We start from the raw sequence: 23,736 nt of genomic DNA, 5'->3' as shown, positions 1-23,736 counted from the left end.
CAGATACAGCCGCCACAATGGGTCGCGAAGAGCAGATTGAAGAGCGTGAAGTGCTCGAATCCATCTTTCCCGACGAAATCACAGGTACCATCCCCCCTTCCTATCCGCCCACCGGCCTCTTAGAGCGCCAGAACGACATATTGGTATCACCAGAAGCTCGTTCTCGCTAATCGCATCGGAATCGAACGAAAAAAACAGACATCTCCGAAACCGAGTTCAGGATAAAAGTCACCCTCGACATCCCCGGCGAAGAGCCCACCGACGACGACTCCTCCCACGAACCCCCCCATTTCCTCCTCTCCGTCCGCTACCCAGACGACTACCCCGACGCAGCGCCACACCTCGACATCCTCTCCTCCCCGTCCAGCCCGCCGCACCCCCACTTCAATGTCGGCGAAGACCGCGACAAGCTGCTCGCTGACCTCGCCGACACCGTCACCGAGAACCTCGGCATGGCCATGGTCTTCACCCTCTACTCCTCCCTCAAGGAGGCCGCCGAGCAGCTCGTCCAGGACCGCAAGGACGCCGCCGAGCGCGCCCGCGAGGAGGAGCAGCTCGCCGCCGAGCGCGAGGAGAACAAGAAGTTCCACGGCACGCCCGTCACGCCCGAGACGTTTATGAAGTGGCGCGAGGCCTTCCTCAAGGAGATGGAGGAGAAGAGGCAGCGCGAGGAGGAGGAGCGGCTGGCGGAGCTCAAGAAGGCCAGGATCAAGGAGCCCGTCAAGCTGACGGGGAGGCAGCTCTGGGAGAGGGGATTGGCAGGCAAGGGTGAGGACTTGGAGGATGAGGAGGAGGGGCTTGCGGATGGTGTTGAGCAGCTCAAGGTGGAGGCTGTGTGAGGTTGGGAAGGGCATGTTTTTTGGGGGTATATATAACATATACGGCGTTATTCTGCTTCTATTGCGTTTTTTTTTTCTTTGACTAACATTTTGGGTATACTGTAACAAAAATAAGAGCTTTATACCACAGAACAAGAGATAGACTGTCGGATCTAGGAATATTCGCCAGAATTGTTCATCAGCTACATCTCATTATCCACATCTTAATGTAAAAAGCCAAGTCTTTCTTTTTTTGCTCCCATCCAACGCCATCAGATCCATATCCGCCAAATCCCTTTTCCTCATCCCCCATTCTAATCGTGCATCTCATGATCGTGATCGCAATCCTCACCGTGCTCGTGATCCTCATCCTCATCACCCTCATCATCGCTAATCCCGGACCACTCATCATCATCCTCCCCTTCCGGCGGCTCCCCAAGCTCCTTGTTGATGCTCTCCAGCAACTCCCTCGCGTGCTCGCCCAGCCTGTCATCCTCATACTCCTGCAGCTCGTACAGCTTCAACGACTGAGACAGCCACTTCCTCGCATACCCCCACGTGGCCTTCCACTCCTTCTCAGCATCCTCCTCCCCCCCTTCGCCATTCTGCTGCTGCTGCTGCCGCTGCTGCTGGGGCTTCGCCGCCGCCTCGCGCAGCTTCTCGCCCGCGACATACAAGCACCAGCCCCCCAGATACCACACCTCGACGCTGGAATCGTCGTCCGTGACCAGCCGCTCCAGCACCCCGAGCGCCTGCTCCTCCATCTCCGTCTCCATCAGCAGCCGCGCCAGGCTGACCCTCGTCGGGAACTCGGGCACGGAAGGGTGCTCGGGCGGCAGGTCCTGCCACAGCTCCAGGCTCCGCTTGAGCGCGGCCCGCGCCTCGTCCAGCCGCTGCTGCGAAATGCGCACGTTGGCCACCGTCTGCCACGTCTCGGCGCAGTCGGGCGCGATGAGCATCGCCTCCGTCACGAGCGCCTCGCACCGCTGCTCCGCGTCCGCCTCCCACGACAGGTCCGTCATGTACACCTCCGCCACGGCGCACAGCACCCCGCCCAGCTTGCTCTGCAGCTCGTCCAGCCGGCTCTGCTGCTCCGGCGTCCGCCGGCCCGCCGCTGTCGCGTCGTTGAGCGCCTGGATCTGCTTCCGCAGCGCCGCCGCGCCGCGCTCGAACCACTGCACGCTGTCCTGGCCGCCCTCCTCGCTCAGCTGGGCCAGGAACAGGAACTTCTCGGGCCCGCCGCCAATCTTGTCGTCCAGCGTGCCCTCCTCGTCCAGCTTGACGGCTCGCAGGAAGTAGTCCCGCGCATCCTCGACTTCGCCGTCCTCCACGCTCAAGACGCCCAGCAGGTTCAGGGCTTTGAGTTCGAAGTCACCGCCCTCGCCGGTGAGCTCCAGAGCTTTTGATGCCAGGGCAATGGCTTCGTCTAGATTGCCCACTTCGTATTGCGTCTCTGCATCGGCGATGAGCTTGTTGATATTGGGTGTGTCTTTCTTCGCCCCGGCACGAGGTGCCATGTTGACTTTTGTTGTGTTGGCGTCGTAGATGTAGTACTTTGAATGAGCAGTAGCAAAGAGTTTGAGTCGATGAATAAAAGCAGTTCTAGTTGAAAGATAAAGAGATCTTGTCGGGTCGATATTTCACATGAAAATGCAACTCAGCGCCAGTCGCACCGCCTGTCTCGATTCAACCTTTGAAAACTTGAGAATTTTTGGCGGGACCGCTATCGATAAGCCTGGACACCTTTTTTGCCTTTTTCTGCCCACCACGAATGCGGGGCTCGTGCTTTGGCATCAAATCGACGGTCGAGCTAAAGATTGGTAAGACGCGGCTTTAGGTTTCCCTACAGCTGTCCTTTGTTGAGGCCGGGTGAGCCTCATCTTCTATTAATCTCTGTTTTCTGGCCAATTTATATCTTGGTAGCTTCAGAGAAGAAAGACTTGCCAATTGACTGGATATCGAGCCTTGGTGCAGCGTATAACGGAGCCCGCCCTTCACGCATCGAACCATTTTCGGCTCATCAACGCGCGTCGAGTCATCAGCAAGTCAACTGTGAGTGAATCTCACCCTTGACGCCTTGATAGAATAATAGGTCCTAATAACCAAGGCACCAGTCACCGTCACGACAGCATCACCATGTTCACCGGAATTGTCGAAGAGATCGGAGGTGCGTTGAATCATGAGCGGCATTCATCTACAGCGACTAACATGCGCCAGTCATCTCCCGGCTGCAGAATGATGCCGCCACCGGCAGCTCCGTCATGACTGTCACCATTCCCTCCGGGTCCAACCTCCTTACAGATTGCCACGAGGGCGACTCCATCGCTGTCAACGGCTGCTGCCTCACCGTGACTTCCTTCACCAGCGATACCTTTACCATTGGCGTCGCACCCGAGACGCTGCGCATCACCAACCTCGGCACCCTGGTCGAGTCAAGCAGGGTCAACCTGGAGCGGGCTGTCCGCGCCGACACCCGCATGGGCGGCCACTTTGTCCAGGGCCACGTTGACACAACCGCCGAGATCCTCTCCGTGACGCCAGACGGCAACGCCCTCACTTTCCGGTTCCAGCCCAAGAAGCGCGAGTTTCTGCGCTACATCGTGTACAAGGGATTCATCGCCATCGATGGAACCAGCTTGACTGTCACCCAGGTTAACGATGCTGAAGGCTGGTGGGAAATCATGCTCATTACCTACTCCCAGGAGCGGGTTATTATGGCCAAGAAGGGCAAGGGGGACACGGTCAACATCGAAGTGGACATGATGGCCAAGTATGCTGAAAAGTCCCTGGCTGGCATCCTGGGTGGTGACGGAGAAGCTGCGTCCATCCCTCTTCTCGAGAAGATTGTAGAGCGTGTCGTTGCAAAGAGCCTGGGATCAAAGCCGTAGTATGGCGATGGTAAGAGCTGCAGTTATTTCATACAGATGTTCAGACCAATTGAAGCGTGTTCAGCATTCCGCAATGGCCTCTAAGCGTCCCCCCAGACCTCGGCGATCTTGTGACTCAGCTGCTTGGTGATCTTTCTTCGACCGACCAAGTGGCTCAGTTCGCTGGCTACAAGTTCCCTCTTTCGCTTTGTGCCTTGTTCGCCCGTGCCACAGGCGTGGAATGCCTTGACGAAGTCGTATGGTGTATTCCATTTGCGCTGAATCTCGAGCGCACGCTCTCCTGTGAGGCCTTTGGTGGTCATGAGCATTTTGAGGAAGACGTCCCTGAGCGTCATTGTCTCTGATTTGGAGGCCAGCGACGCAAACGCAGGATAAGTAACGTGGTATCCGACTGACGGTTCTCTCTCGCGGAGATGCTGGAGTAGGCGCGAGTAATTCTGCGCAGTGATGACCCTCGTCGGGATGACATTGAGGTGCTTGTTCTCATACTTGCGCTTGAGCATCGCAGTCAGCCGCGCCAGGTACTTGATGGTGTCGTCAATCTTCTGTGTTCGCTTTACAAAGTAGCCATTAACCACTTGTGTCGACGCAATGGCTGACTGCACCGCTTCTTCGTATCTCTGATATGCGGCCTGATCCATGGAGATTTCCTCGATGAGGTAGATGACTTTTCTCACGCCAGATCTGTTGAGTCGAAACTTTTGCTCGTGGAACCGGCCGTCCTTTATACTCCCGATCAAGTCATCCAAGCGTTTCCTTTCGACGATCCAGTCCAGGACAATCTCATCTCCTTCGGCGCCGTACCTCGTTAAAAGCGTAGGATCGTTGCATTTGGCAACCCATTGGACATCGCCAAGCTCTAGACTCCTCATGATCGGCTTTACCCCCTGCTTGACCAATTCCTCCTGCATATAGTCACGATCTGTTTTCGCTCTGACCTCTCGAACGTCGAGGACTAATTGAACGGTAAAGGACCCAGGTGGGATCCTGATCGGGGTGAAGCTGGGCAGATCATCTCCCTCCAACACAATAGGGCCGTCTGAGACAACGTTATGATAGAACGAAGGCTCGTTGATGATGAGTGGGGCATCGTCTTCTTCGTCTAAGATCACGACTGCATCTGCCACTGCCGGTGCGGCTGACGGCTGCGGCCGAGGTCTTGGTTCTGATTGCTCATTGACGGCATTTTCTTCCTGCCATAGAGATGTCTCCTTGATTCGCTTTGCGACGGCCCATCCTTCATCCGTCAATGCATATCGGCGTAGAGGCCGTCCTCTTTCGTAGACCAGCTCTTTTTGCATCAGCGTCTTCATCGAGCTCCAAGCGGTGTAGAATTTTGTCGGGTCACTAGGTGCAGTGAATGAGGCGTCACAGTGCGGCTGGGCGGTCTCTATGAGCTCTGCTTTGGTCAAGCTGGACGATGCATCCTCTGGAAGATCGGAGAGGCCTACTATCAGGGCGTAGGCTCCCGATCGAAACGCAGGGACGTATGCCTTGGGCTGCCTTGCTTTCTTGGGTCGTGACTCTGTACCATCTCCGGCTTGCTCGTTGAGAGATCTGTCGTTAGCTTTTCTCACTCGAGGATGCCGCGGCATCGGCAGTCCATTCTGTTGGCAGTAGACCTTGAGTTTGTCCTCGAGGCGCTCGCAGAGCTTGGGGCCGAACCCCCTGAGTTGCTGAAGCGATGCGGGATGCTCAAACGGAATGGGACATGCTTTGAGCGACTCATAGGCGTTTTTGTACGCAGTGATGCCTTTGGAGTTGCGTTCTCTGGCAACGTCCAGCCACTCCTTGACCCAGGCGAGGAACTGGGGGTTGGCACAGTCCGAGTCTTCCATGCTGAGGATCGAGAAGCGAACCAAGGACCAAGGGCTCTATATCAGAGAGCCATGGGATCGTCTGATGAAGCGGTGAAGCCTGGATCCAAGGGCATAGAAAGTCCAGAATTGGCACTCCAGAATGGACACAAGGAAGAGGCGTCTCGTTGTTCTTTGCTGATACACGGCATCGTGAACGGGCACGCGTTTGCCCAGAAGCCAGAGGCTCGTTGTAGGCGCGAGGTCACGTGAAAGTGTTGCATCATCGTGCAGGCGACGTGCAGCAGCCAGCGACAGGGGTACCTGCGGCCGTGGTGCAGATGGCTTCGTATTGGCATGCACAGCACCTGTTGGCCAGTACTTTTGTCCGTCCCCTTTCCCTTGCCTTAGGTACTCCGTCTGGTCTGGTCTGTCTGTCATGTCCTCTCTGCAGGAGGACGTCGGCATTAATGCCGCTCAGCAACGGCCGATCGCTGCTTGACTGAGGTGTTGGTGCTGGTTCTGCTATAGAAGGTGGGTTTTGTCTGATTTGGCATGTCACGGCTCAGGGACTGCAGATGCGTGAGCAGCCAGTAATACAAAGAGGGGCTGCCATTGAGTTGGCCACGAATGATATATACAAATGCTGATATGGCAGTGCCAGAGTACTCCATTGTCTACCTTGGGTTCCAATATTCACAGCCCTCAGCTCATTTCAGCGTCAAGTCATAGCATCAATCACCCTCTCTACACAGCTGAGGGTGGGGTGTCATCCTACAGCGCCGCAGCTGTTACCGTTGCAGCAACGCGGGGTCTGCGTCTGGCCCCCCCTTATAGTACAGCATGTAATATTGAGAAGCCCGTCTGGAAGAGGAGGTGAGCAGTCGGTGCTTGGATTTAGCAGCAGCACAACTGATTGGGCACGCGCGAGTGACTGTGACAGCTCAGAGGATGGGCAGCGTGACCCCGAGCTGATTGTGACAGCTGCGAGGATGACGAGATGAACACGAGACAGAGGCGTCTTTGCGGCATTATGGCTGAAGCCTCAAGTGAGGGCCCTGTGAATTGCTTCCCTCTGCCGCCGCCTCGATGGGAGTAGCCGAGTCCGTTTGGCGATCCGGCGGCCATGGACAGCAGCAGAACAGCCGGATTGAGTAAATCAACTGAACTGAGTTTGCATTGACGACCCGGAACTAGAGTCAATCCAGCAGATGCAGCGGCCAAACAAGGACTGGATCCAAGCCTCTGGGCCACGGGGCCGCTGTGCCGCCAACTGACTCCACCCGCGACGTCCAAATAAAGGCCTCTCTCTGGCTTCCTCTGCGCCCTCGCACCGCCTTCGCTGAGCTGCCAGAGCCGCGCCTTGTGTCCTGATCCTCCTTTTTTTTTTCTCTCCTTTCTCCGCCCCAGACCCTTGACCCTTTTTCTTCTATTTCTCTGTATTCTCTACCCCTTGTCTTCTCTCCTCTCAACCGCCACCTCTTCCTCCCTGCTCTCGCCTTTCACCCCTCCATCCCTTCCATCTTCTTCCACCACCCACCACCTACACAACCTCTGTCTGTGCCTGTGCCTGACAGATATCGCCATACCCCTCCATCAACCGCCTCTCGACATAACCCACAGCATCTCTTCTCCGCCATGGATGACGCCAAGTTCCTCGAGGTTTCGGCCAAGCACCCCATCGTCGAGGGCCACGTCTACAAGTATGGCACCGCTGGCTTCCGCATGAAGGCCGACCTGCTGCCCGGCGTCTCGTTCCGCGTTGGCCTCATTGCCGGCCTGCGCAGCCGCAAGCTCAACGGCCAGGCCATTGGTGTCATGGTCACCGCCAGCCACAACCCGGCTCCCGACAACGGCGTCAAGATCGTCGATCCCATGGGCGAGATGCTGGAGCAGGACTGGGAGGCCCACGCAACGCTGCTGGTCAACGCCCCGACCCACGAGGAGCTGCTCGAGACGTACAAGAAGCTGGCCTCGCAGCTCAAGATCGACCTCAACAGCCCTGGCCGCGTCGTCTACGGCCGCGACACCCGCCCCTCGGGCCACAGCCTGGTTACGGCCCTGGCTGACGCCCTCGAGGTTACCGGCATCGAGTACACCGACTACAAGATCCTCACCACGCCCCAGCTGCACTACCTGACCCGCTGCGTCAACACCGAGGGCACCCCCAAGGCCTACGGCGAGGTCAGCGAGGCCGGCTACTACAAGAAGCTGTCCGAGGCCTTTGTGCGCGCGCTGCGAGGCCGCAAGGTCCAGGGCCAGCTGATTGTCGACTGCGCCAACGGCGTCGGAGGCCCCAAGCTCGCCGAGCTGCTCAAGTTCATCCCCAAGGACGTCACCGGCTTCAACGTCAAGATTGTCAACGACGACGTGCTGCGACCCGAGGTTCTCAACCTCGACGTGAGTAGCCCTGCATACCAACTCCAGGAGTCGAGCTAAGCTAACAGACAATTCTTCTAGTGCGGTGCCGACTTTGTCAAGACAAAGCAGCGAGCTCCCCCCACCCTGAAGCCGGCCCCCGAGGCCCGATGCTGCTCGCTCGACGGCGACGCAGACCGTCTGATCTACTACTGGGCCGACCCCGACTCCGGCTTCTTCATGCTGGACGGCGACCGCATCTCGTCCCTCAACGCCTCCTTCATCAGCGACCTCGTCCGCTCCGCCGGCCTGCAGGAGGACCTCCGGATCGGCGTCGTCCAGACGGCCTACGCCAACGGCGCCAGCACCACGTACATTGAGAAGAACCTGCAGCTCCCCGTCGTCTTCACCCAGACCGTCGGCGACGCCATCTCCGACATGCTCATGGTGGAGGTGATCCTGGCCCACAAGGCCTGGTCCCTCCAGGACTGGGCCACCACCTACACCGACCTGCCCAACCGCCTCGTCCGCGTCGAGGTCGCCAACAAGGACATCTTCGAGACCACCGACGCCGAGCGCCGCCTCAGCCACCCGCCCGGCGCCCAGGACGAGATCGACCAGTGCGTTAGGAAGTACACGACGGCTCGCTCCTTTGCGCGCGCCAGCGGCACCGAGAATGCGTGCCGCGTGTATGCCGAGGCTGCGACGAGGCACGAGGCCGACGAGCTGGCTACCAAGGTGGCCAGCATTATCAAGCAATACGGCTCGTAAAGATACCATGCCAAGTAGTGCAAGGCTGAATACAGGCCAATTCCACGTCTGAAAAACAGTAAAACTAGAAAAGGTAGAAAAAAACGGGTTGACGAAATTGAATGATGCCTTTATGAACATCTGGGTTGGGCAAAAGATTGCCTTAGTTCGACACCACATGAAAAGGGGGTTGAAAGATAAGTTGAGAAAAAAACATAGCGACTGATAGAGACAACTCGCGACTCGACAATATATAGATGTCCATGTACATTTTACTTGCCATTTGTGCCTGTTTGAGAACTTAAATGGAAATGATACGTCAGGTATCAATCAGATCCAGTAGTGCCTCAAGAACGTCATGCCTAGACGGAGGAATCCTCTGGAGCAAACCGAGGGAACAAGCTGAAAAATATGGAAGCTGAAGAACCGAGCTGAAGGAATAGTCTCTTGAGTCTCTTGTCATCAATATGCTCCGTAGATCTAGACAGTGGTATCTTTCATTCTCTCATTCTTTTCTACCAACCACTTCATATCGAGTTATAGCACTCGCCCCCTCTTGGTCTATCTACTTTTGAATTCTCTCCCCTCCCCGCCTACACACGCAAAACAAAAAAGCCAGATATATACGCCGTCAAGAAGCTCCCTGTTGTCATCTTTCCTTGCCATGCCCTTACTTTGCCCTTTTGAAGTTTCCCGCTTACATGTTTACTGCTCTTCACCAAGCACGCCGGTTCAAGAAAGAGAGTGAGTGTGTGTATGTGTGTCGAAAAAGAATTGAATCGGATGCGGCCGCTTTAGCACATCCTGTAGGTGCTGTGGCCGGCAGCGGTCCTGTTGGCATCGCTGGTCTGGAAGTTGTAGTCAATCTCAATGTCGAGGTCGCGGCGGTTCTTGTCGTTGGGCTTGACGTCGAGCTTGCACTGAATCTCCTCGCCGTCCTGCACGGTGAGGACGTCCTTGATGTAGAAGACGGTCTGCTTCCAGTGGGTGTACTTGGTGTGAGGGCCGGTGGAGAAGCGGATGGGCTTGTGGCAGGCGGTGAAGTCAATGTCGAACCACGAGACGAGGGCGTGGATGAAGTCGTCTCGCTTGGCCGTCAGGGTGAAGGTGGTGTTGAAGGCGAGGTCGGCGGTGGTGCAGGTGTAGAGATCGAGGGTGAGGACGGGGACAGGGTCGGTGACGACGGCCTTGAGGTCGACGGTGTCGACGAGAGGCTCTGACAAAGCGGTGGACTTAAGAGGAGAGTAGTCGAAGCCGTACACGTTGTCCCAGACTTTTCCTTTTGTCAGAACGGAGGTAAGAAATAACGGTAGGGAAAAAAAACTCACATCCAATCTTCTCCTCCTTGTAGTCGCCGTCCTCGATACCGGCAAAGAAGATGGTGGCCTTGTCGGGGAAGATCAAGCCGTCCTTAACCAGGTACTTGTCTCGGGCGTACAGGACCGTGTCCAGCATGCTCTCGTAGAGGAGGAAGTAACCCATCCACTCGGAGATGATGATATCAACCTGAGGGAACGGCAGCTCAATCTCCTCCATCTTGCCCTGGATCAGGGTGATCTTGTCTGACAGGCCGTTGACCTTGACGATCTCTCGGGCCTTGAAGATGATGGTGGACATGTCCACGCCGATAACATGCTTGGCGCCGGCCTTGGCGGCGAACCTAGAATAGATACCAGGTCAATATCACCCTTCCATGGTCTTTTCTCCTAGACTTTATCATGTGCGGAGTCGATTCGACCCGTTTGTCAAAGTCTCGATGGCGGAGCGCAATCGTGATAGATGGAGAGGCTTGCTACGACGTACATGGAAAGGATCGCAGTACCGCATCCAACGTCGAGAACAACCTTGTCCTTGAAGATGTGCTTGTTCTGGATGATGGCGTTCATGTACGACCGTGTGCGCACTTCATCTTTCTGCAAAATATTAAACCGTCAGTCTGCGTACTTTGTTGCCTTGTTTCGTCGTGATTTGTGACTGGACTTGAAAGGTAGGTATGAATGGTGATAACGATGCGCTACCACTTCCAATTCGCAGCAAAGGAGGGGCAATAACATGTAGCAGGGAGGGGGAGGGGAACAATTGCTCACCAGCATTTCCTCGTGGATTCCTGCGCGCGCCGAAGAAATCAATGTCAGAAAGCGTATTCTCCTATAAGACTGCCCTGGTTCTCTTTTCACTGGGAATTATTCGTACCGTGATGATCGTAACTGGACACAAGGATATTTATCAGCAGCTGACTCTCGCAGGATCGCAAATTCCCAACTAGAACGGGAACGGATAAGAAGAAGAAGACATGGACACAGCGTTGTTCCCCTGTCTCCCCTACACATATTTGCTTGATACATACCTCTTGAAGTAGTGCTGCTCGCTGTGCTCCATCGTCTTGAGCTTCTGCTCCGCCAACTCGACTTCCATGTTGTCGCCGCTCATCTTGGGCAAGTAACTTTCGTAAAAGAAGGATGAATAAAAAGAGAAGTTCGTCTATTCCGCCGCGAGGTCTATGATTCTGTCTTGCAAAGAGCGCAAGAGAACAAGAAGGAGGAAGGAGGATGTAAATAACTTCAAAAGAGAGAAGTTTTGTAAAAGAGAAAAAGACGAAGGCGCCTTCGGTTGTTCCGTTTTCTGCTCTTTTTTTTTTCTGGCTTGCGGGAAGGCTTTCCAAAGGCGGAGCGGCAAAAAAAAAAAAAAGGCAGGCCTTCAGTTCGTTTGGTCGGGCAGAAAATTGGGTTCATCGCTGTCACCGCCTTTGAAACGGGGTGGCACCCCGCTATCCATCCGCTTTGGGCTTGGGGAGGGTCCGGTCCCTTTGGCTGGTTTGGTGGCGGTTGAGCCACTGAAAAAAAAATCGCTGCATTGACTACAAGAGGCTTATCGAGATTGATGTCGAGACTCTACCGAGAAAAACACGAGATGATGCGACTACAGTACGCACAGAGAGATCAAGGATACTAATTAGAAAATGTGTAATAGGCTAGACATTGCGGAGTTGCTGGGCTGCTAATGGTTCTACTGACACTTGATATGCCAATGCTGCAAGTTCTCTATCATGCTCTCCATCATAAGAAGGGAAACAAATAGCAGAGTCTGCTTGATTATATATTTGCTATATCACCATCTCCATTGATTTAAAAAGCTCAAAGCAGTGATATTCTCGAAAGCCCCGTGCCTCCTAATCTGGATCTACCCTCTCATCTCTTTCTTTCTTTCTTTCCGCATCAAGCACTCATGGGGACCAAACGCCGTAAACGCCAATACATGCAACTGGACAGCCAGAGCCCCCCTGTCAAAGCAGATTTTTGCAGAATTCCATCCTTATGCCAGCACCGTTCCCGAAGATTCTTAGACCAAGAGCACACTGTTGACACAGCCCTCGTTCTCGGGCTCGTTCGTGACCTGGGCATATCGGCCCCAGACGACCTTTCCTCCCGCAGTCACCAGGCCCAGCTCGCTGACGTTGACCTCGAGAATGGTTCCCTTGGTCAGGACGCCCAGCTGCGTGTACAGAGGGTTCTGGGGGTTCTTCTTGACGCTGATGATGGGCAGCTGCACGGTGACGCCCAGCTCGGGATGGGTGACGTTGGCCTTCTTGTATCGCAGACCCATGGGCCGGATGAAGCGCTCGTACTTGGGGTTGCGTCGGGTGAAGTCGGGCCCCACAAACGTCGGCTTCGTGATGACTCGCTTCCAGCCCTTCTTGTGCGTCTTCTTGCCCGTCTTGACCACCTTGAACATCTCCTCCTCGCTGATGCCGCGCACCTTGGGCAGCGGCACGCTGAACTTGGCCGCCTTCTCGGCGCGCTTGTTCTTGATGGCGCTGCTGAGGGCCTTTGCCGTCGAGGGGTTGGACCGGTCGAGCAGGTACGAGGGCAGCGGCTGCGAGGGCTCCTTCTCGTCGGCCGTCTTGACGTTGCGCTCCTCGTGGGCCTTGATGGCCTTCTTCATCTGGATCTTCTCATTGTGGCGCTTCTTCTGGTACAGCTTGGCTCGCAGGCCGCGCAGGTTCTGGGCGTCCTGCGAGGCCTTGTGGCCTTCACGGGCGATGCGCTTGCGGGTTCGTTCTTCGTGGTCGAGGCGGCGGCCGTGCAGCTTGCGCCACCGCTCCATATACTCGTTCTGAGGCTGCAGGGAGTTAGCCGAGCCGTTTCCATCTTCTTGCAAATCAAGTTCAATCCGATTCAGTATCAGAGAAACATACCATGTTGGCTGCGTTTTGTTGTCGACTCTGATTCTATAAATCCAGTGGAGAACCGAGCCTGGTTCAGATAACGGCAGAAAAATTCCCAGTCTCGAAGAAGGAGGAAAAAAAAGTTACACTGGCCGCACCAAGCCGGAGTAGCGCCAAGATTTCATCGGACCCCGGCGCCACACTAATCCGGCCAAGCCCGCAAAATCGCAAAGCTTCAACTTCATCGAACCGTTGAATTTGCCAGGCATATTTGGGAGAACCTCTCAATCACTTCTCAACAAAGCAGCAGAATTGCGGCGCTGCAGTTGATTGCATCAACATGAGCAGAGCACTCCTTCGCTCCGTGCTGGAGCTGAGGGCTCCCAGCTCTCGCATCTTGCCTCGAATCGCACCACTCCAGCAAATCCAGCCTCGATGCGCCTTCAACACCACGGCTCCCATCGTCGAGCCCATCTCGCCAATTCACCACCCCAACAACGCCCCAAATCCGACCGACTCCCAAGTCCGACCACTCGCCTTCAAGAAGAGCCACCCTGCCGAACCTCCCGCTCCCATTCCCGACTCCGTCAAGACCCTCCTGCCCCTCCTCGCCGCCCAGCCCGGCCACTACATCACCGTCCACATCCACGGCTTTCCCTACCTGGTCCAGGAGGGCGACCAGATCCGGCTGCCCTTCAAGATGCCGGGCGTTCTCCCCGGAGATGTGCTGCGACTGAATCGCGCCAGCGTCCTTGGTAGCCGGGACTACACTATGAAGGGTGCGCCGAGTATCGATGAGAGGGTGTTTGAATGCCGAGCGACGGTGTTGGGGACGGAGTCGGAACCAATGAGGATCAAGATCAAGACGAAGAGGAGGCAGAGGAGAAAGCGCCAGGCGAAGAGCAAGCATCGATATACCATCTTGCGCATTTCGGAGTTGAACATTAAGAGTCTGGATGAGATAGAAGCTTCATCATGATCGTGGGCAGCCGCTGGAGGGGGAGGACATACGAATGGAGAGCGTGACGGAGTAAAAGAAGACCGAAGCCAAAAGCTCTGATGAACACTGTCACGACGTTGCAAGGCAAATGTGTATCATCTATCACCCAGCATATATACATGGACACGGTATATAGCTGCCTGTACTATAACATCAAAAAGACGTAAAATGGAAATAGTAAAGACGATAAAGACGACATGAGCCACGCCTCCCACTGTACGGCCGCAGGTGGTGCCGTCATGACTGATATGAAGTTTGACCTTTGAAAGGAGGAACGACCGCTTGCATCCAGTTACACATCCTACGACTGTTGGCAACTAAGCAACAACTTCAGGAATTGCCAGTCAGTGCTTGCTTTGACCAACATTTCTCGATAACAACCCCCATCGTGTCCTCCAGATCCTCCAGCCTGCGTCCACACCTGATCCTTATCCCAGAAAACTAAAGAATAAGACATTGAGATCAATTCATTGACTTCCCTGGCTGTCAACTGGTAGACGTAGTTTATCTAGATAGTAAATGAATAGATATTGGTTTAGCTGGGTAAATAGAGTAGAATTATCTTGGTAGATCTTGATATATAATAAAGTTGCCTCGAGATAGATCATATACATTTACTTGATTATATCATTATTTTGATGGTAATATCTTTAGCATGTTTAATTGTGAGTACCTATTTCGCCTCTATCTACGATAGCACATCAAGTCCTCCCCGATATTCCCCCGCCACAGCTCCCGAATGCTGCCCATGTCGATATTCGAGGTCTCTTACGAGGGTGAAATAATCAAATTGTTGAAAGGTTCTTCAACCATTGTCCAAAATCGCCGTGAGCTTATAGGGTGCCTTACCACATGTAGAGCAAATATCGTACTCTCTGGGGCAACTGTTCGGGGGTGTCCTCGAACCACAACTCCCGAACACCACCATGGCGCTGATGGAGGTGCGCATTGCGCGTGAAGCAGTCAAAGACTGTATCGTACTCATTGTCCGCAAATGCCCTCCAATTCGCATCCATTGGTGACTCTTCCCCGCCAAAATTGTGCCAGGCCTGGATTGTCGCCGTTTTCTCGTCCGGGGATATCATGACGCCGGAATCTGTGTGGCAGCGCATGCAGGAGTTGTATCTCCATCGGCCCGGTGATTGGAGAGCCAACTCAATCTCATCCTCGACTACAGTGGCGTCCGTGAGGAGAGCCATATGCTCGAGCTGCGTGATCTCGCTCATCTGTTTCTTATAACCCATAATCTGCCTCTTGCTGAGATTCCACGTCTCGCGTAACAAAAATTGTCTGTTATTGATCTTTGGCTCCGCTTCGTAAGACTGTCCAAAATGTTCCAAACGCTGTGGCCGAAATACATATGTGCTCATCAGTTCCGCAAGGTATTATCGATGCTTGTTCCCTTGGCGAGATAGCTTGAATGCAAACTGTATATGGTGATGTTCAATTTGAAACATATATGTGCCATATCTCTGGGAGCTGTCAACCGCGCAACCGGACAGTCACTCAGGACATTGGGAAGTTTGGGGTATGAATAGGGTGAAGTTTGCAGCACTTCGAACAGATCCAGTAACTGGGTAACGTGTAAGCCAGCCCTGCCAAGAAGCCAACCTTGTCCTCCAAGGAAACTCGTGGAACGACGGCGCGCCAGTCTTGAAGTGTAATGTGCCGGAAGGCTTTGCAGGTGTGCGAAAGAAGGAATCTATCATGGAGGGCTAGATTGTCAATAATGAGAAGGAGAATGTCCTGTTGAAGGTGCAAGATGACTTGAAGGTGTTTTTGGTGACGGCGGCGGCTTTTGAAAATACGTTGCAGCCGGAGTAGGAATAGGACATGTAGACGACGCATGTTGAGATTCTCACCAGTGTGCTGAAGAAGCGGTTACAGCCAAGGAGCATTTCAGGAGAGATCCAAGGGCGGTGCGACTCAATTTGTACATGCAATGGTTTGTTAAAGCTACCGAAAACTCACAACTTGCGCGTCGTTGTGTGCCAATGGCGTTTCTCTCTCGGCAATATCATGAACTTCCTATGTACATTAGGAAGCCACATTTGCGTAGAGAAAGCTGCTGGTTGAAACTTCGATTTTGAGTCCTCGTAGAAGCTTATTATGTGGCTTGTGGAATGAAGGCTGGACGACCTGGATATGAAATTCAACAATCACCTAGTACAAGAGCCGTCCTTGACATGTAGTCAAAAGCCGTCCAGACGTCTTCTAACGGATAGATTGAGATTAATTCTCATAGGTCACAAATGTGGCTGCTTTATTTTTAGAAAGCCAAGTATAACGACGTTATAACTGGCACGTTGATGAGGTCTGAGACGACCTGACATTGAGCTGCGGATGCATAGAAGCGTCTATACGAAGAAAGAGTTAGAGGGTTCCATCGCTGCGCTTCTTCCATTACTAACTCAAGGTCTACAGAGTGTAAGTGTGTCTGATAGTAATCTATCACAAAATCGTTGAGATTACGCCGCCGTCTTATCATGGTCCATGCTTATGCGGTCGAGGCATTCTGAAGTAGTCTCTGTTCCTCAATACAGAACAAGCAAGCTGATGTTGAAGAAGGTCTCTCTAATGGTAACCTAGAGTTGATGTAAAGTATCAGTCGTAGGGATCGGAGCGTGCGTCTATATTTGGCACTTCTACTCGTCGTGACCGTAGCCAGGCTGATTCAACTTTTGAGGTTTGCGCGACGAGGTTGAGAAGAAGCTGCCTGTGGTTCGGAAACGGCGCACCGAGACTGATGAGCCCAAGAAATGGTTAAGAGGATGCCTGAAAGTCTCTCTATAGTGTATACTTTGGATCAATAGCTGGAAGCTGGCTCTCGCAGCATCCCGAGCATGTACCTTGGCATATATACCGTGCCTCTCTACCCTAGATATTTAGCTTTTGGCATCGACAGTTGGTGCGTTTCAACTTGATGTCTCATCGCTCAGCGTTTTCGCATTGATGAAATGGTACAAAGGTAGATATTTGTTCAATGTATAGCAGCATTTTGACTCTGTATGTGTAAACTCAGGACGCTGGATATTCAAGCTGGGAAACTGGAATAGCCACTCCAATTGGAAATCGCTTGGTAACGTCGCTTAGAGCTCTCATGCGCCGAGAAGAGTCAGCGAGACCAACCCGCAAGGAGTCAAGCCACGGCATGATTTGCTTCGGGAGCTTCGGGCATCGTGGCCTTGTAGAGGAAGAATCAAGTGGCGGAATATTGAGTTAAATCAAGCAGAAAGAAGGGAAGCGGAAATCCTGCCTTACCTGACCTCAGATCATCTCGGTTCAAATAAAGCTTGGTTAGGAAGTGGCTATGTGTGGGAGGAGCGAAGAGTGGATAGTCTACTCCCTTTTAATGTTGTTTGGGCTCTTGGATTACACTGGCACCATTCTGGTTGATGGGCTAGACATCTCTTGAATATCAAGCAAGCTCTACGGTGTAATTTCATTGTGGTTCCTCGACGTTCTGTGCGGGTCTCAGGATCGCCACGCTGAAGGCTTCTCTGGAACCCAGATGACCGAGGTTGAATTCCTACAGACATCTGACGTTATTGCTTTTCTTGAGAGGTTGGGAGTATGGGGCCCCATTTGCTAGAGTGGCTCTCTCCACACCGACGTTGCAGACTTGGCTCTGTCGTGTGGCCAGAAATATGTAGCTCCTCTATTTGGTACGCGCCATAGTCAGAAGGGAAGACGGCGAACTTTTCCTTCTGGACGAGGCTGTCAGTACGATGATTCATCATACGAGGAATGTGGTGATCAAAGCTCTGGACTCTGAATTATCCGACCACGTCGTGCCTTTTGTGTACCGGCTGACCACGGTTTCCAAGCTTAATTGCTGCTGTGTCACGACCAAGGCGAGATTGTCGAGATGGGGTTAGCCAGGGGAGCAGCCTGCTGAAAATGGGCAGCTGAAAAGCGGAGTGGCTCACCAGCATGTTCACTGAGCTGTACAGCATTTCAGGCTCATTGAGACAAGAGAGAACAGCATATCGTCTTCATAGGTATCCTATCTAGGAGAAATAGAAGCCTATCATTAAACCTGAAAGCCGTCTTTGCCACTTCTAGCAGTAGCAGCAATCATGGTAGGATCATGATATTGACTCGCTGGGACGATGGACGGCCACGTCGGGTCCTGGTTAGCCACTCGCTTAAGAAGATCTCAGAACGGGTCCTTTTGTGATGCAATTGGCATTCTGAGTCGTACGGGACTAGAGAATAACTTGATCGAAGAGGGCTGGTGATTGCGCAAATCTTGATTTTTTCGTACGATGCCAAAGTCAAAAGCCTGTTGCACCAGATCATGTAATCTCGAGGCTTCCGCAAGGCCTTTGTAATGAATGGCCAACTTGCAACGGGTTGACTGTTGTTCGATAAGGTGGGCACAGAATCCATGTCTATACGTTTCGCCGCCGTTTCGTAAGAGGCGTTCGACATGGAATTTAAGCATAGCGACAACTATGCACAATTGAGTGCGACCAAAGCGTCACCGTCCATAATCACATTCCACCAACATAGCAATCGCGCAATCGCGAATGATGATGAAATGGACGCGGGCAGCTGGAGCTTCTGGTGGAACAGGTCCGAGGGGCATCACTGCCGATTGTTTCTCTTCAGCTGCGTGTTCAGTTGTGGCGACGGGACCTCAGGACGCGTTTCGCATCACGAACTTGTCTCGAATCCGGAACTGCGGTGAGACAGGCCGTGATTGGTAGGAGGTGGGACTCCGGCCGTTCAGCTGAAAGACTCAAACTGCCGCAAAACCTGTAACCCGGGCCAGACGGTGCGCTGGATGACGTGCTATACTATGCGATCGAGGCGATCTAACTTACACCAAATGCCCTAGTCCAATCTAGCTTCACAGCTTCCAGATCCACCTGAATGCCAATTCTCCTCATCGAGCCTCTTCTCTTATTCCCAGCCAATGGCTTGCACCTCATCTATCTCGGTATAACCATCCGATCTGCCACCGTATAGTCGTTGTGTCATAGAAGGTGGCGATGCAAGAGGGTAGCTTGTTTGTTGGGAGGCTGGCAGCTTATCCTGTTGCTATTCTCAACATGCATGTGGGCAAGCCACACTATGCATGTATGACCCGGCATCGACAATGACCAAATCACGGCGTTATGGGATTCGCCCTTGCGTTCTCCTGCCGATCTGGGGTACGCGTCCATTGGGGAGCTGAATGGAAAATAAGGAGCTTGATTAGAGTTTGCGGTCCGAGATGCTTGGTTACATCCAAGAGATGACGTATACTGGCATGGAATGGCGGAGGAGGGCGAGGTATAAGTATAGGACGTAGGAAGACGTTTGGACTGAACCTCACTCAACCAAGCACTATCCTCAACATACTCTATCAAGCTACAACTTATAACCAAACAAGCTCGCATCAACATGAACAAGGTTAAGAAGGCCGTTGGCGATCTCGTCTCCCGCGACGGGAAGCACGACACCACCGTGGACGAAGAAGTCCGACGCCCCGTCACCAACGAACACGTTCGTCCGCACGAGCAGGAGAAGGTGAGGACGGCTGTGGAAAAGGACATCCACCAGGATCACCACCACACTACCGTCCAGCCTCTTGAGCATAAAGAAGTTCTGTATGTGTTCTGCCCATTCCAATCTGTCGACATGTGAAGGTATCTTATTCTAACCAGAATGTTTACAGCCCTGAAAAACACCATGAGAGAGTCCTTCCCACCGAACACCGCTCCTTTGAGCACGGCAGCGACAGGGACGTGAGTAACTTCCTCGAGCGTGACGCCGCCAAATACCAGGACGCCTCCGTCACCCACGACAAGACCCACGAGACCCATGCCGAAGCGCCCGTCGTCGCCGGCGAGCGCGTCCACCACCACGTCCATGAACACGTCCAGCCCGTCATCCACAAGGAGACTGTGGCACCGGAAGTCATCCACACCACTGCTCCCATCCACGAAACCCATCAGGCTGCGGCCGTGCATCATGGAACCAAGGTCTTGCCTACGAAGACTTTGAATGAGTTCACGGGGGGTCAGGGAGTGCCTGAGAGCAGAGGTCATCGGATGAAGGATCAGTATGAGGGCTGTCCGACATTCGATGGCAAGGACTTGGAGGGTAACAGGGTTGGTGGCAATGAAAGGACTGGGTTTAACGAGAGGACTGGTACCAACGATAGGACTGGTGTTAATGAGAGGACTGGTGTCAATGAAAGAGTTGGTGCCAACGATAGGGTTGGTACTAATGAGAGGACTGGCGCTTATGATAGGACGGGTAGTGGAGGCTTGGGCCGTTGATCCAAAGGTTGGACAGGTTGAATCAGTATATGTATCATAGTGTACCATTATCTATCTTCAAGTTTTGATGTCATCTTCATCTGTGGCGGTCTTACACAACATTGTGGCAATGCCTCGAGTAGCAGCAAAAGATTAGCAATTCAACAGTCTACAGCACAATCACCCCAATCATTCCATAAAACAATGGTCACAACGTCCTCGAAATCGAGTCTGTTGATTCCTCCTCAGTCACTGTATGGGGTGGCTCTCCTCCTATGACCATCGCTCTTGGTGCCGCAATATACATACATTACCTTCGAGATGCATAGCATTGTGTTCTCAGTAACTCTTCGACATCCGTGTAGCCAACAACTTTGTATTTCGAGTCAAACTTGAACAGAATCTCAGCAGTACCCGTGTCAAACATGTCAAATATGCTATCCCCACCCAGTTCTTTCGGCAGTAATCACAATCGTCCTCAATGATAGCCCCTTACCGCCTTTGGCCATCATTCCAAGTATTCGCAACTAGCAGTCAAAATGCATGCCGCCGCTTCTCCCCTCTCGAGGTACTACTCTCTCCAGTCGAACATAAGGAACCAGGCTCATCCGCATCCCTGCAAGCTCCGCGCAAATCTTACGCAGTGTATTTGTAGTGCTCAACGTATAATGGATCAGGTGGCATAAGGGGTTGGGCTGTCATGCACGCACCCGTTATGTGGTCTACTCCATGACCTGGGTGCCATATCCAAGTCTTGTGCTCCGTAGAATTCGTCCACCACAGCCAACGCGGAGCGAACAGCAGCCATGCTGGCGTCGACGGCCTCCCCAGCCAAGGGAATGAAGAATAGGATAGCACCGACAAAGTTGGCAATCATGTCCTCCCTCTCCCGCTTCTTGATGCTCCTGGCTTGCTTGACAACCTTGTTCATACTGTCCACGGCGAACGCCATCGTCATGGCCGGGAGGGATGCTGCGTCGGCCAAATCCGCCATGCTGAGCTGAGAGTCGAGGCTGCCAATGGCCCTAAGCATTTTGAGGTTGAAAAGCAGGTCCTTGGACTTCTCGTACGATCTGCCAATGACGTCCTTCGGATTAAACACTTGAATATTGTCAGCGGCTTGCGGATAATGCCAGAACCAGGCGTCTTGTCTCTTCTGGCAATCCCTGATATTACCCTGGGCCCACTGGCATCCGTTTGACACTCTCACGGACGTATCGCCGAATCTGATCCAGTCCTTTCCAACCCCATGGTCCTTATTGATAGCCTCGTAGAAGCCGTCAGAGTCACGCAAAGTGTACGTCACGTTAGGCACGACGGTGTTGTACCAGTCGATACCATCAGTTCCATCCTTATAAATGGTGGGACAGGTCACCTCATGCGTGCCATAGCCATCCTTGCAGTCGTCTGAATTGTCGCAATTGCCAATACAGGAGGCAAATTGGCAACTGGAGCAGCAAGTGCGGAGCGCCGCCTCTTCGCACGTGAAGAAATCGCCGACATGTCCGTTGCCCATGACAGCGTTGATCTGAGACGGGATCTGCTCGACGGTGTACTCCTCGAAGGTCTTGAACTTCTCATCATAGCCGTTATCGATGAGGTCCTTGTACCTGTCTAGTGCAGTGCTTAGAAGTTGGATTTCCATGTCGACGATATACAGGTCCACGCAGTAAAAGGGAATCTCGCCCCTTACTTTGTTGAGCTGGTCCAGAGTGCTAAACTCAGAGTCGCAATCTTCATAGTGGTTCTTGATCTCAGCTTTGGTGGCCTCGCGAAGGATGTTGAAGGTGCCTGGCTTGGTGCCAAAGTCCCAGCCACCAAGAGATATAATCCTCTTGACGCTGCCTGGCATGGCCTTGAAGCAATTGAACTGAACTTGGGCGCCGCTACTGTCAATGCCAAAGTTGGACGTGACGTTGGCAAAGGCGAAATAAATGTGCGTATACTTGGTGGCGTCGATCTAATCGACATCCATATGTAGGCACTTGCGGTTCGGGTTCCAGGATTCGTAGTAGACAACTCTCATTGCCTTGGCTGGGGATGAGCCTTTGACGATGTCTCTTCCGCAATCAGAGATGCCTAGACAACAGAGTCAGTACAGCGGCATTCGATCACCTGGAGATGCGTTACTCCCGCCGTGACTCACATCCATTCTTGCCAGGCGCCGATGTGCCCGGAGCACCGGTTGTTGAGTTCGAGATGGCGCAGAAATCGTCCGTAGTGCCGCACTGCCCCCCAGATGTTGCAGCAGACATTCAAGGGACATGGATTCAACTTGGCCCAGTCGTCGCTGCTTCAAGAATGCGGTCTATTGGTACCGACGACCTGCGGCCCACAGACAGCGTTGGAGACTGACATTGGAAAGGGGGGGCGTCCCGTTGCTGAGGCAGATTTGCGCCTTTTCGTCCAGCAACTTGCATCCGTTCCAGCCCCACGTCTTCTTGTTATACTTCTCAATGTTTGCCACGGTGATGCCGTGTGAGGCAGCAATGGAAGAACAGCCGTTGTCCTTCTTGATGGTATAGACAAAGCAGGAGCCGTCTTTGCCAGGCTTGGGACTAATGTCAGGCAGCCTTCCGTGAGTGCAGCACACAGGTTGGCCAACCGCCAAAGACGAACAAAACCTCTTGTCATGGCTGTGCAGACTTGTGAAATCTGCCACCTTGAGTCCGCACTTCTGCGCCATAGAAGAGCAGGAATCCAAGCCAAAGACCGACTTGGTATCGCAAATGCCGCCGGACTTGGCAGGGGGCATGGAGTCTGGCAAGGCGCCAACAGAGCAGCAGACTTTCTGGTCAGCGACGAGTGTTTTGCAAAAATCTTTACAGGGTTGAACTGCTGCAAGTCTCTTTGGCTGATGCCGCACCGCTGCGCGACGGCAGAGCAGCCAACGCCAGAAGGGACTGTTGTGGTTCTACACAAAGCCCTTGAGGCAAGTCTCGGCATGGCCCGGGTGTGAACCTCTTCAGATGGCCTACTTGTGAGAGAAGATGGCCTCATCGAGCTACTAGTGGCCTCCGCCTGCTTGGGCACTCGTAGAGGGATGGTCATAATGGCCTTGAAGCTCCCCGACACGCATTGCCCACTTGCCCAGGTCTGCAGAGCCTCCTGAACCAGAGCCAAGTCCTGTACGGGAGCTGCAATGATTCCAATCGCATAGTCACTCCGATGGCCGCGATAGGTGCGACTTGCCCGCTAACAACGGCCTCCCGAATATTGAACTCGAGCAGTAGTGTCTCATTGCAAGTTCCATGTCCGGCAGCATCCAGAAAGAGGGACCATGGTGACAGGTCGCGGACGCCAGGAATCACCACCTTGACACGATGATGGACATGCCTGTGGCCGTGTAGTGCGATTGGTCGCCGCACGCCAAGCGTCTAACCCTGTGCCTGAAGCATGATCACGCTTGAAGCCATCCGCTTGGGCTACGGCCCCATATATGAGGAAGATGGTAGTCAAGTAGGACAGTATAGGAACAGCCATGACGACTAGGGCAAGGACTAAATCCAGTAGAATCTCAAGCCGCGAACGGGTGGAGAGGAGTGAAATTGTACCAATATGAAGACTTCCTAGAACACCTGGGAGATATATTGGCGTAAAGGGAAACAGGACGTCTGGAAAACTAGGTAACGGAAAGTGGCGGAGAGCACGAAGGCCTCGGTTGATAACTATATTTACCTCCTTGAGAAGAAGGACAATGCAGTACTTTG

At 53.4% G+C, this 23,736-nt stretch overlaps 11 protein-coding genes across 11 annotated transcripts; 5 read left to right on the top strand and 6 right to left on the bottom strand.

Annotated features, from left to right (window-relative positions):
- Positions 1–17: 17 nt before the first annotated feature.
- BBK36DRAFT_1616 (RWD-domain-containing protein) lies at positions 18–839 on the top strand (the record flags this gene model as incomplete). Its single annotated transcript, XM_024897717.1, has 2 exons — positions 18–84; positions 199–839. The coding sequence occupies 2 exons, from the start codon at positions 18–20 to the stop codon at positions 837–839; spliced, it is 708 nt and encodes a 235-aa protein (XP_024753282.1).
- A 293-nt stretch (positions 840–1,132) lies between these two features.
- Positions 1,133–2,335, bottom strand: BBK36DRAFT_1166168 (TPR-like protein; the record flags this gene model as incomplete). The annotated part of the gene is made up of 1 exon (XM_024894869.1): positions 1,133–2,335. One exon carries the CDS (start codon positions 2,333–2,335, stop codon positions 1,133–1,135), a length of 1,203 nt encoding a protein of 400 aa, XP_024753281.1.
- A 619-nt stretch (positions 2,336–2,954) lies between these two features.
- Positions 2,955–3,792, top strand: BBK36DRAFT_1134390 (Lumazine-binding protein; the record flags this gene model as incomplete). The annotated part of the gene is made up of 2 exons (XM_024892288.1): positions 2,955–2,985; positions 3,036–3,792. 2 exons carry the CDS (start codon positions 2,955–2,957, stop codon positions 3,704–3,706), a joined length of 702 nt encoding a protein of 233 aa, XP_024753280.1. The 3' UTR covers positions 3,707–3,792.
- On the bottom strand, positions 3,787–5,544 carry BBK36DRAFT_1109582 (endonuclease; the record flags this gene model as incomplete). The annotated part of the gene is made up of 1 exon (XM_024889494.1): positions 3,787–5,544. One exon carries the CDS (start codon positions 5,542–5,544, stop codon positions 3,787–3,789), a length of 1,758 nt encoding a protein of 585 aa, XP_024753279.1.
- A 1,596-nt stretch (positions 5,545–7,140) lies between these two features.
- BBK36DRAFT_1189059 (Phosphoglucomutase, first 3 domain-containing protein) lies at positions 7,141–8,631 on the top strand (the record flags this gene model as incomplete). The annotated part of the gene is made up of 2 exons (XM_024896607.1): positions 7,141–7,902; positions 7,963–8,631. 2 exons carry the CDS (start codon positions 7,141–7,143, stop codon positions 8,629–8,631), a joined length of 1,431 nt encoding a protein of 476 aa, XP_024753278.1.
- A 773-nt stretch (positions 8,632–9,404) lies between these two features.
- Positions 9,405–11,040, bottom strand: BBK36DRAFT_1111237 (RNA methylase; the record flags this gene model as incomplete). Its single annotated transcript, XM_024889685.1, has 6 exons — positions 9,405–9,883; positions 9,939–10,270; positions 10,414–10,523; positions 10,698–10,717; positions 10,804–10,817; positions 10,958–11,040. The coding sequence occupies 6 exons, from the start codon at positions 11,038–11,040 to the stop codon at positions 9,405–9,407; spliced, it is 1,038 nt and encodes a 345-aa protein (XP_024753277.1).
- Positions 11,041–11,949: 909 nt separating this feature from the next.
- Positions 11,950–12,808, bottom strand: BBK36DRAFT_1138368 (ribosomal protein S8e; the record flags this gene model as incomplete). The annotated part of the gene is made up of 2 exons (XM_024893240.1): positions 11,950–12,729; positions 12,806–12,808. 2 exons carry the CDS (start codon positions 12,806–12,808, stop codon positions 11,950–11,952), a joined length of 783 nt encoding a protein of 260 aa, XP_024753276.1.
- A 269-nt stretch (positions 12,809–13,077) lies between these two features.
- On the top strand, positions 13,078–13,938 carry BBK36DRAFT_1134387 (hypothetical protein). Its single transcript, XM_024892287.1, has 2 exons — positions 13,078–13,776; positions 13,846–13,938. Exon 1 carries the CDS (start codon positions 13,116–13,118, stop codon positions 13,752–13,754), a length of 639 nt encoding a protein of 212 aa, XP_024753275.1. The 5' UTR covers positions 13,078–13,115; the 3' UTR covers positions 13,755–13,776; positions 13,846–13,938.
- A 682-nt stretch (positions 13,939–14,620) lies between these two features.
- BBK36DRAFT_1138366 (hypothetical protein) lies at positions 14,621–15,623 on the bottom strand (the record flags this gene model as incomplete). Its single annotated transcript, XM_024893239.1, has 2 exons — positions 14,621–15,118; positions 15,387–15,623. The coding sequence occupies 2 exons, from the start codon at positions 15,621–15,623 to the stop codon at positions 14,621–14,623; spliced, it is 735 nt and encodes a 244-aa protein (XP_024753274.1).
- A 3,543-nt stretch (positions 15,624–19,166) lies between these two features.
- Positions 19,167–20,047, top strand: BBK36DRAFT_1110880 (hypothetical protein; the record flags this gene model as incomplete). The annotated part of the gene is made up of 2 exons (XM_024889640.1): positions 19,167–19,372; positions 19,441–20,047. 2 exons carry the CDS (start codon positions 19,167–19,169, stop codon positions 20,045–20,047), a joined length of 813 nt encoding a protein of 270 aa, XP_024753273.1.
- Positions 20,048–20,699: 652 nt separating this feature from the next.
- On the bottom strand, positions 20,700–22,781 carry BBK36DRAFT_1156502 (glycoside hydrolase family 18 protein; the record flags this gene model as incomplete). The annotated part of the gene is made up of 2 exons (XM_024893933.1): positions 20,700–21,986; positions 22,383–22,781. The coding sequence occupies 2 exons, from the start codon at positions 22,779–22,781 to the stop codon at positions 20,700–20,702; spliced, it is 1,686 nt and encodes a 561-aa protein (XP_024753272.1).
- Positions 22,782–23,736: the final 955 nt, after the last annotated feature.

Source organism: Trichoderma citrinoviride, assembly GCF_003025115.1.
Source record: "Trichoderma citrinoviride strain TUCIM 6016 unplaced genomic scaffold BBK36scaffold_2, whole genome shotgun sequence".
NCBI classification, from domain to species: Eukaryota; Fungi; Ascomycota; class Sordariomycetes; order Hypocreales; family Hypocreaceae; genus Trichoderma; species Trichoderma citrinoviride.
This window is presented reverse-complemented; position numbering and strand designations above follow the sequence as displayed.

What these genes read in the sequence shown, in the direction of transcription:
- BBK36DRAFT_1134387 (XM_024892287.1), top strand. Translation starts at nt 13,116, where the DNA reads ATGAGCAGAGCACTCCTTCGCTCCGTGCTGGAGCTGAGGGCTCCCAGC.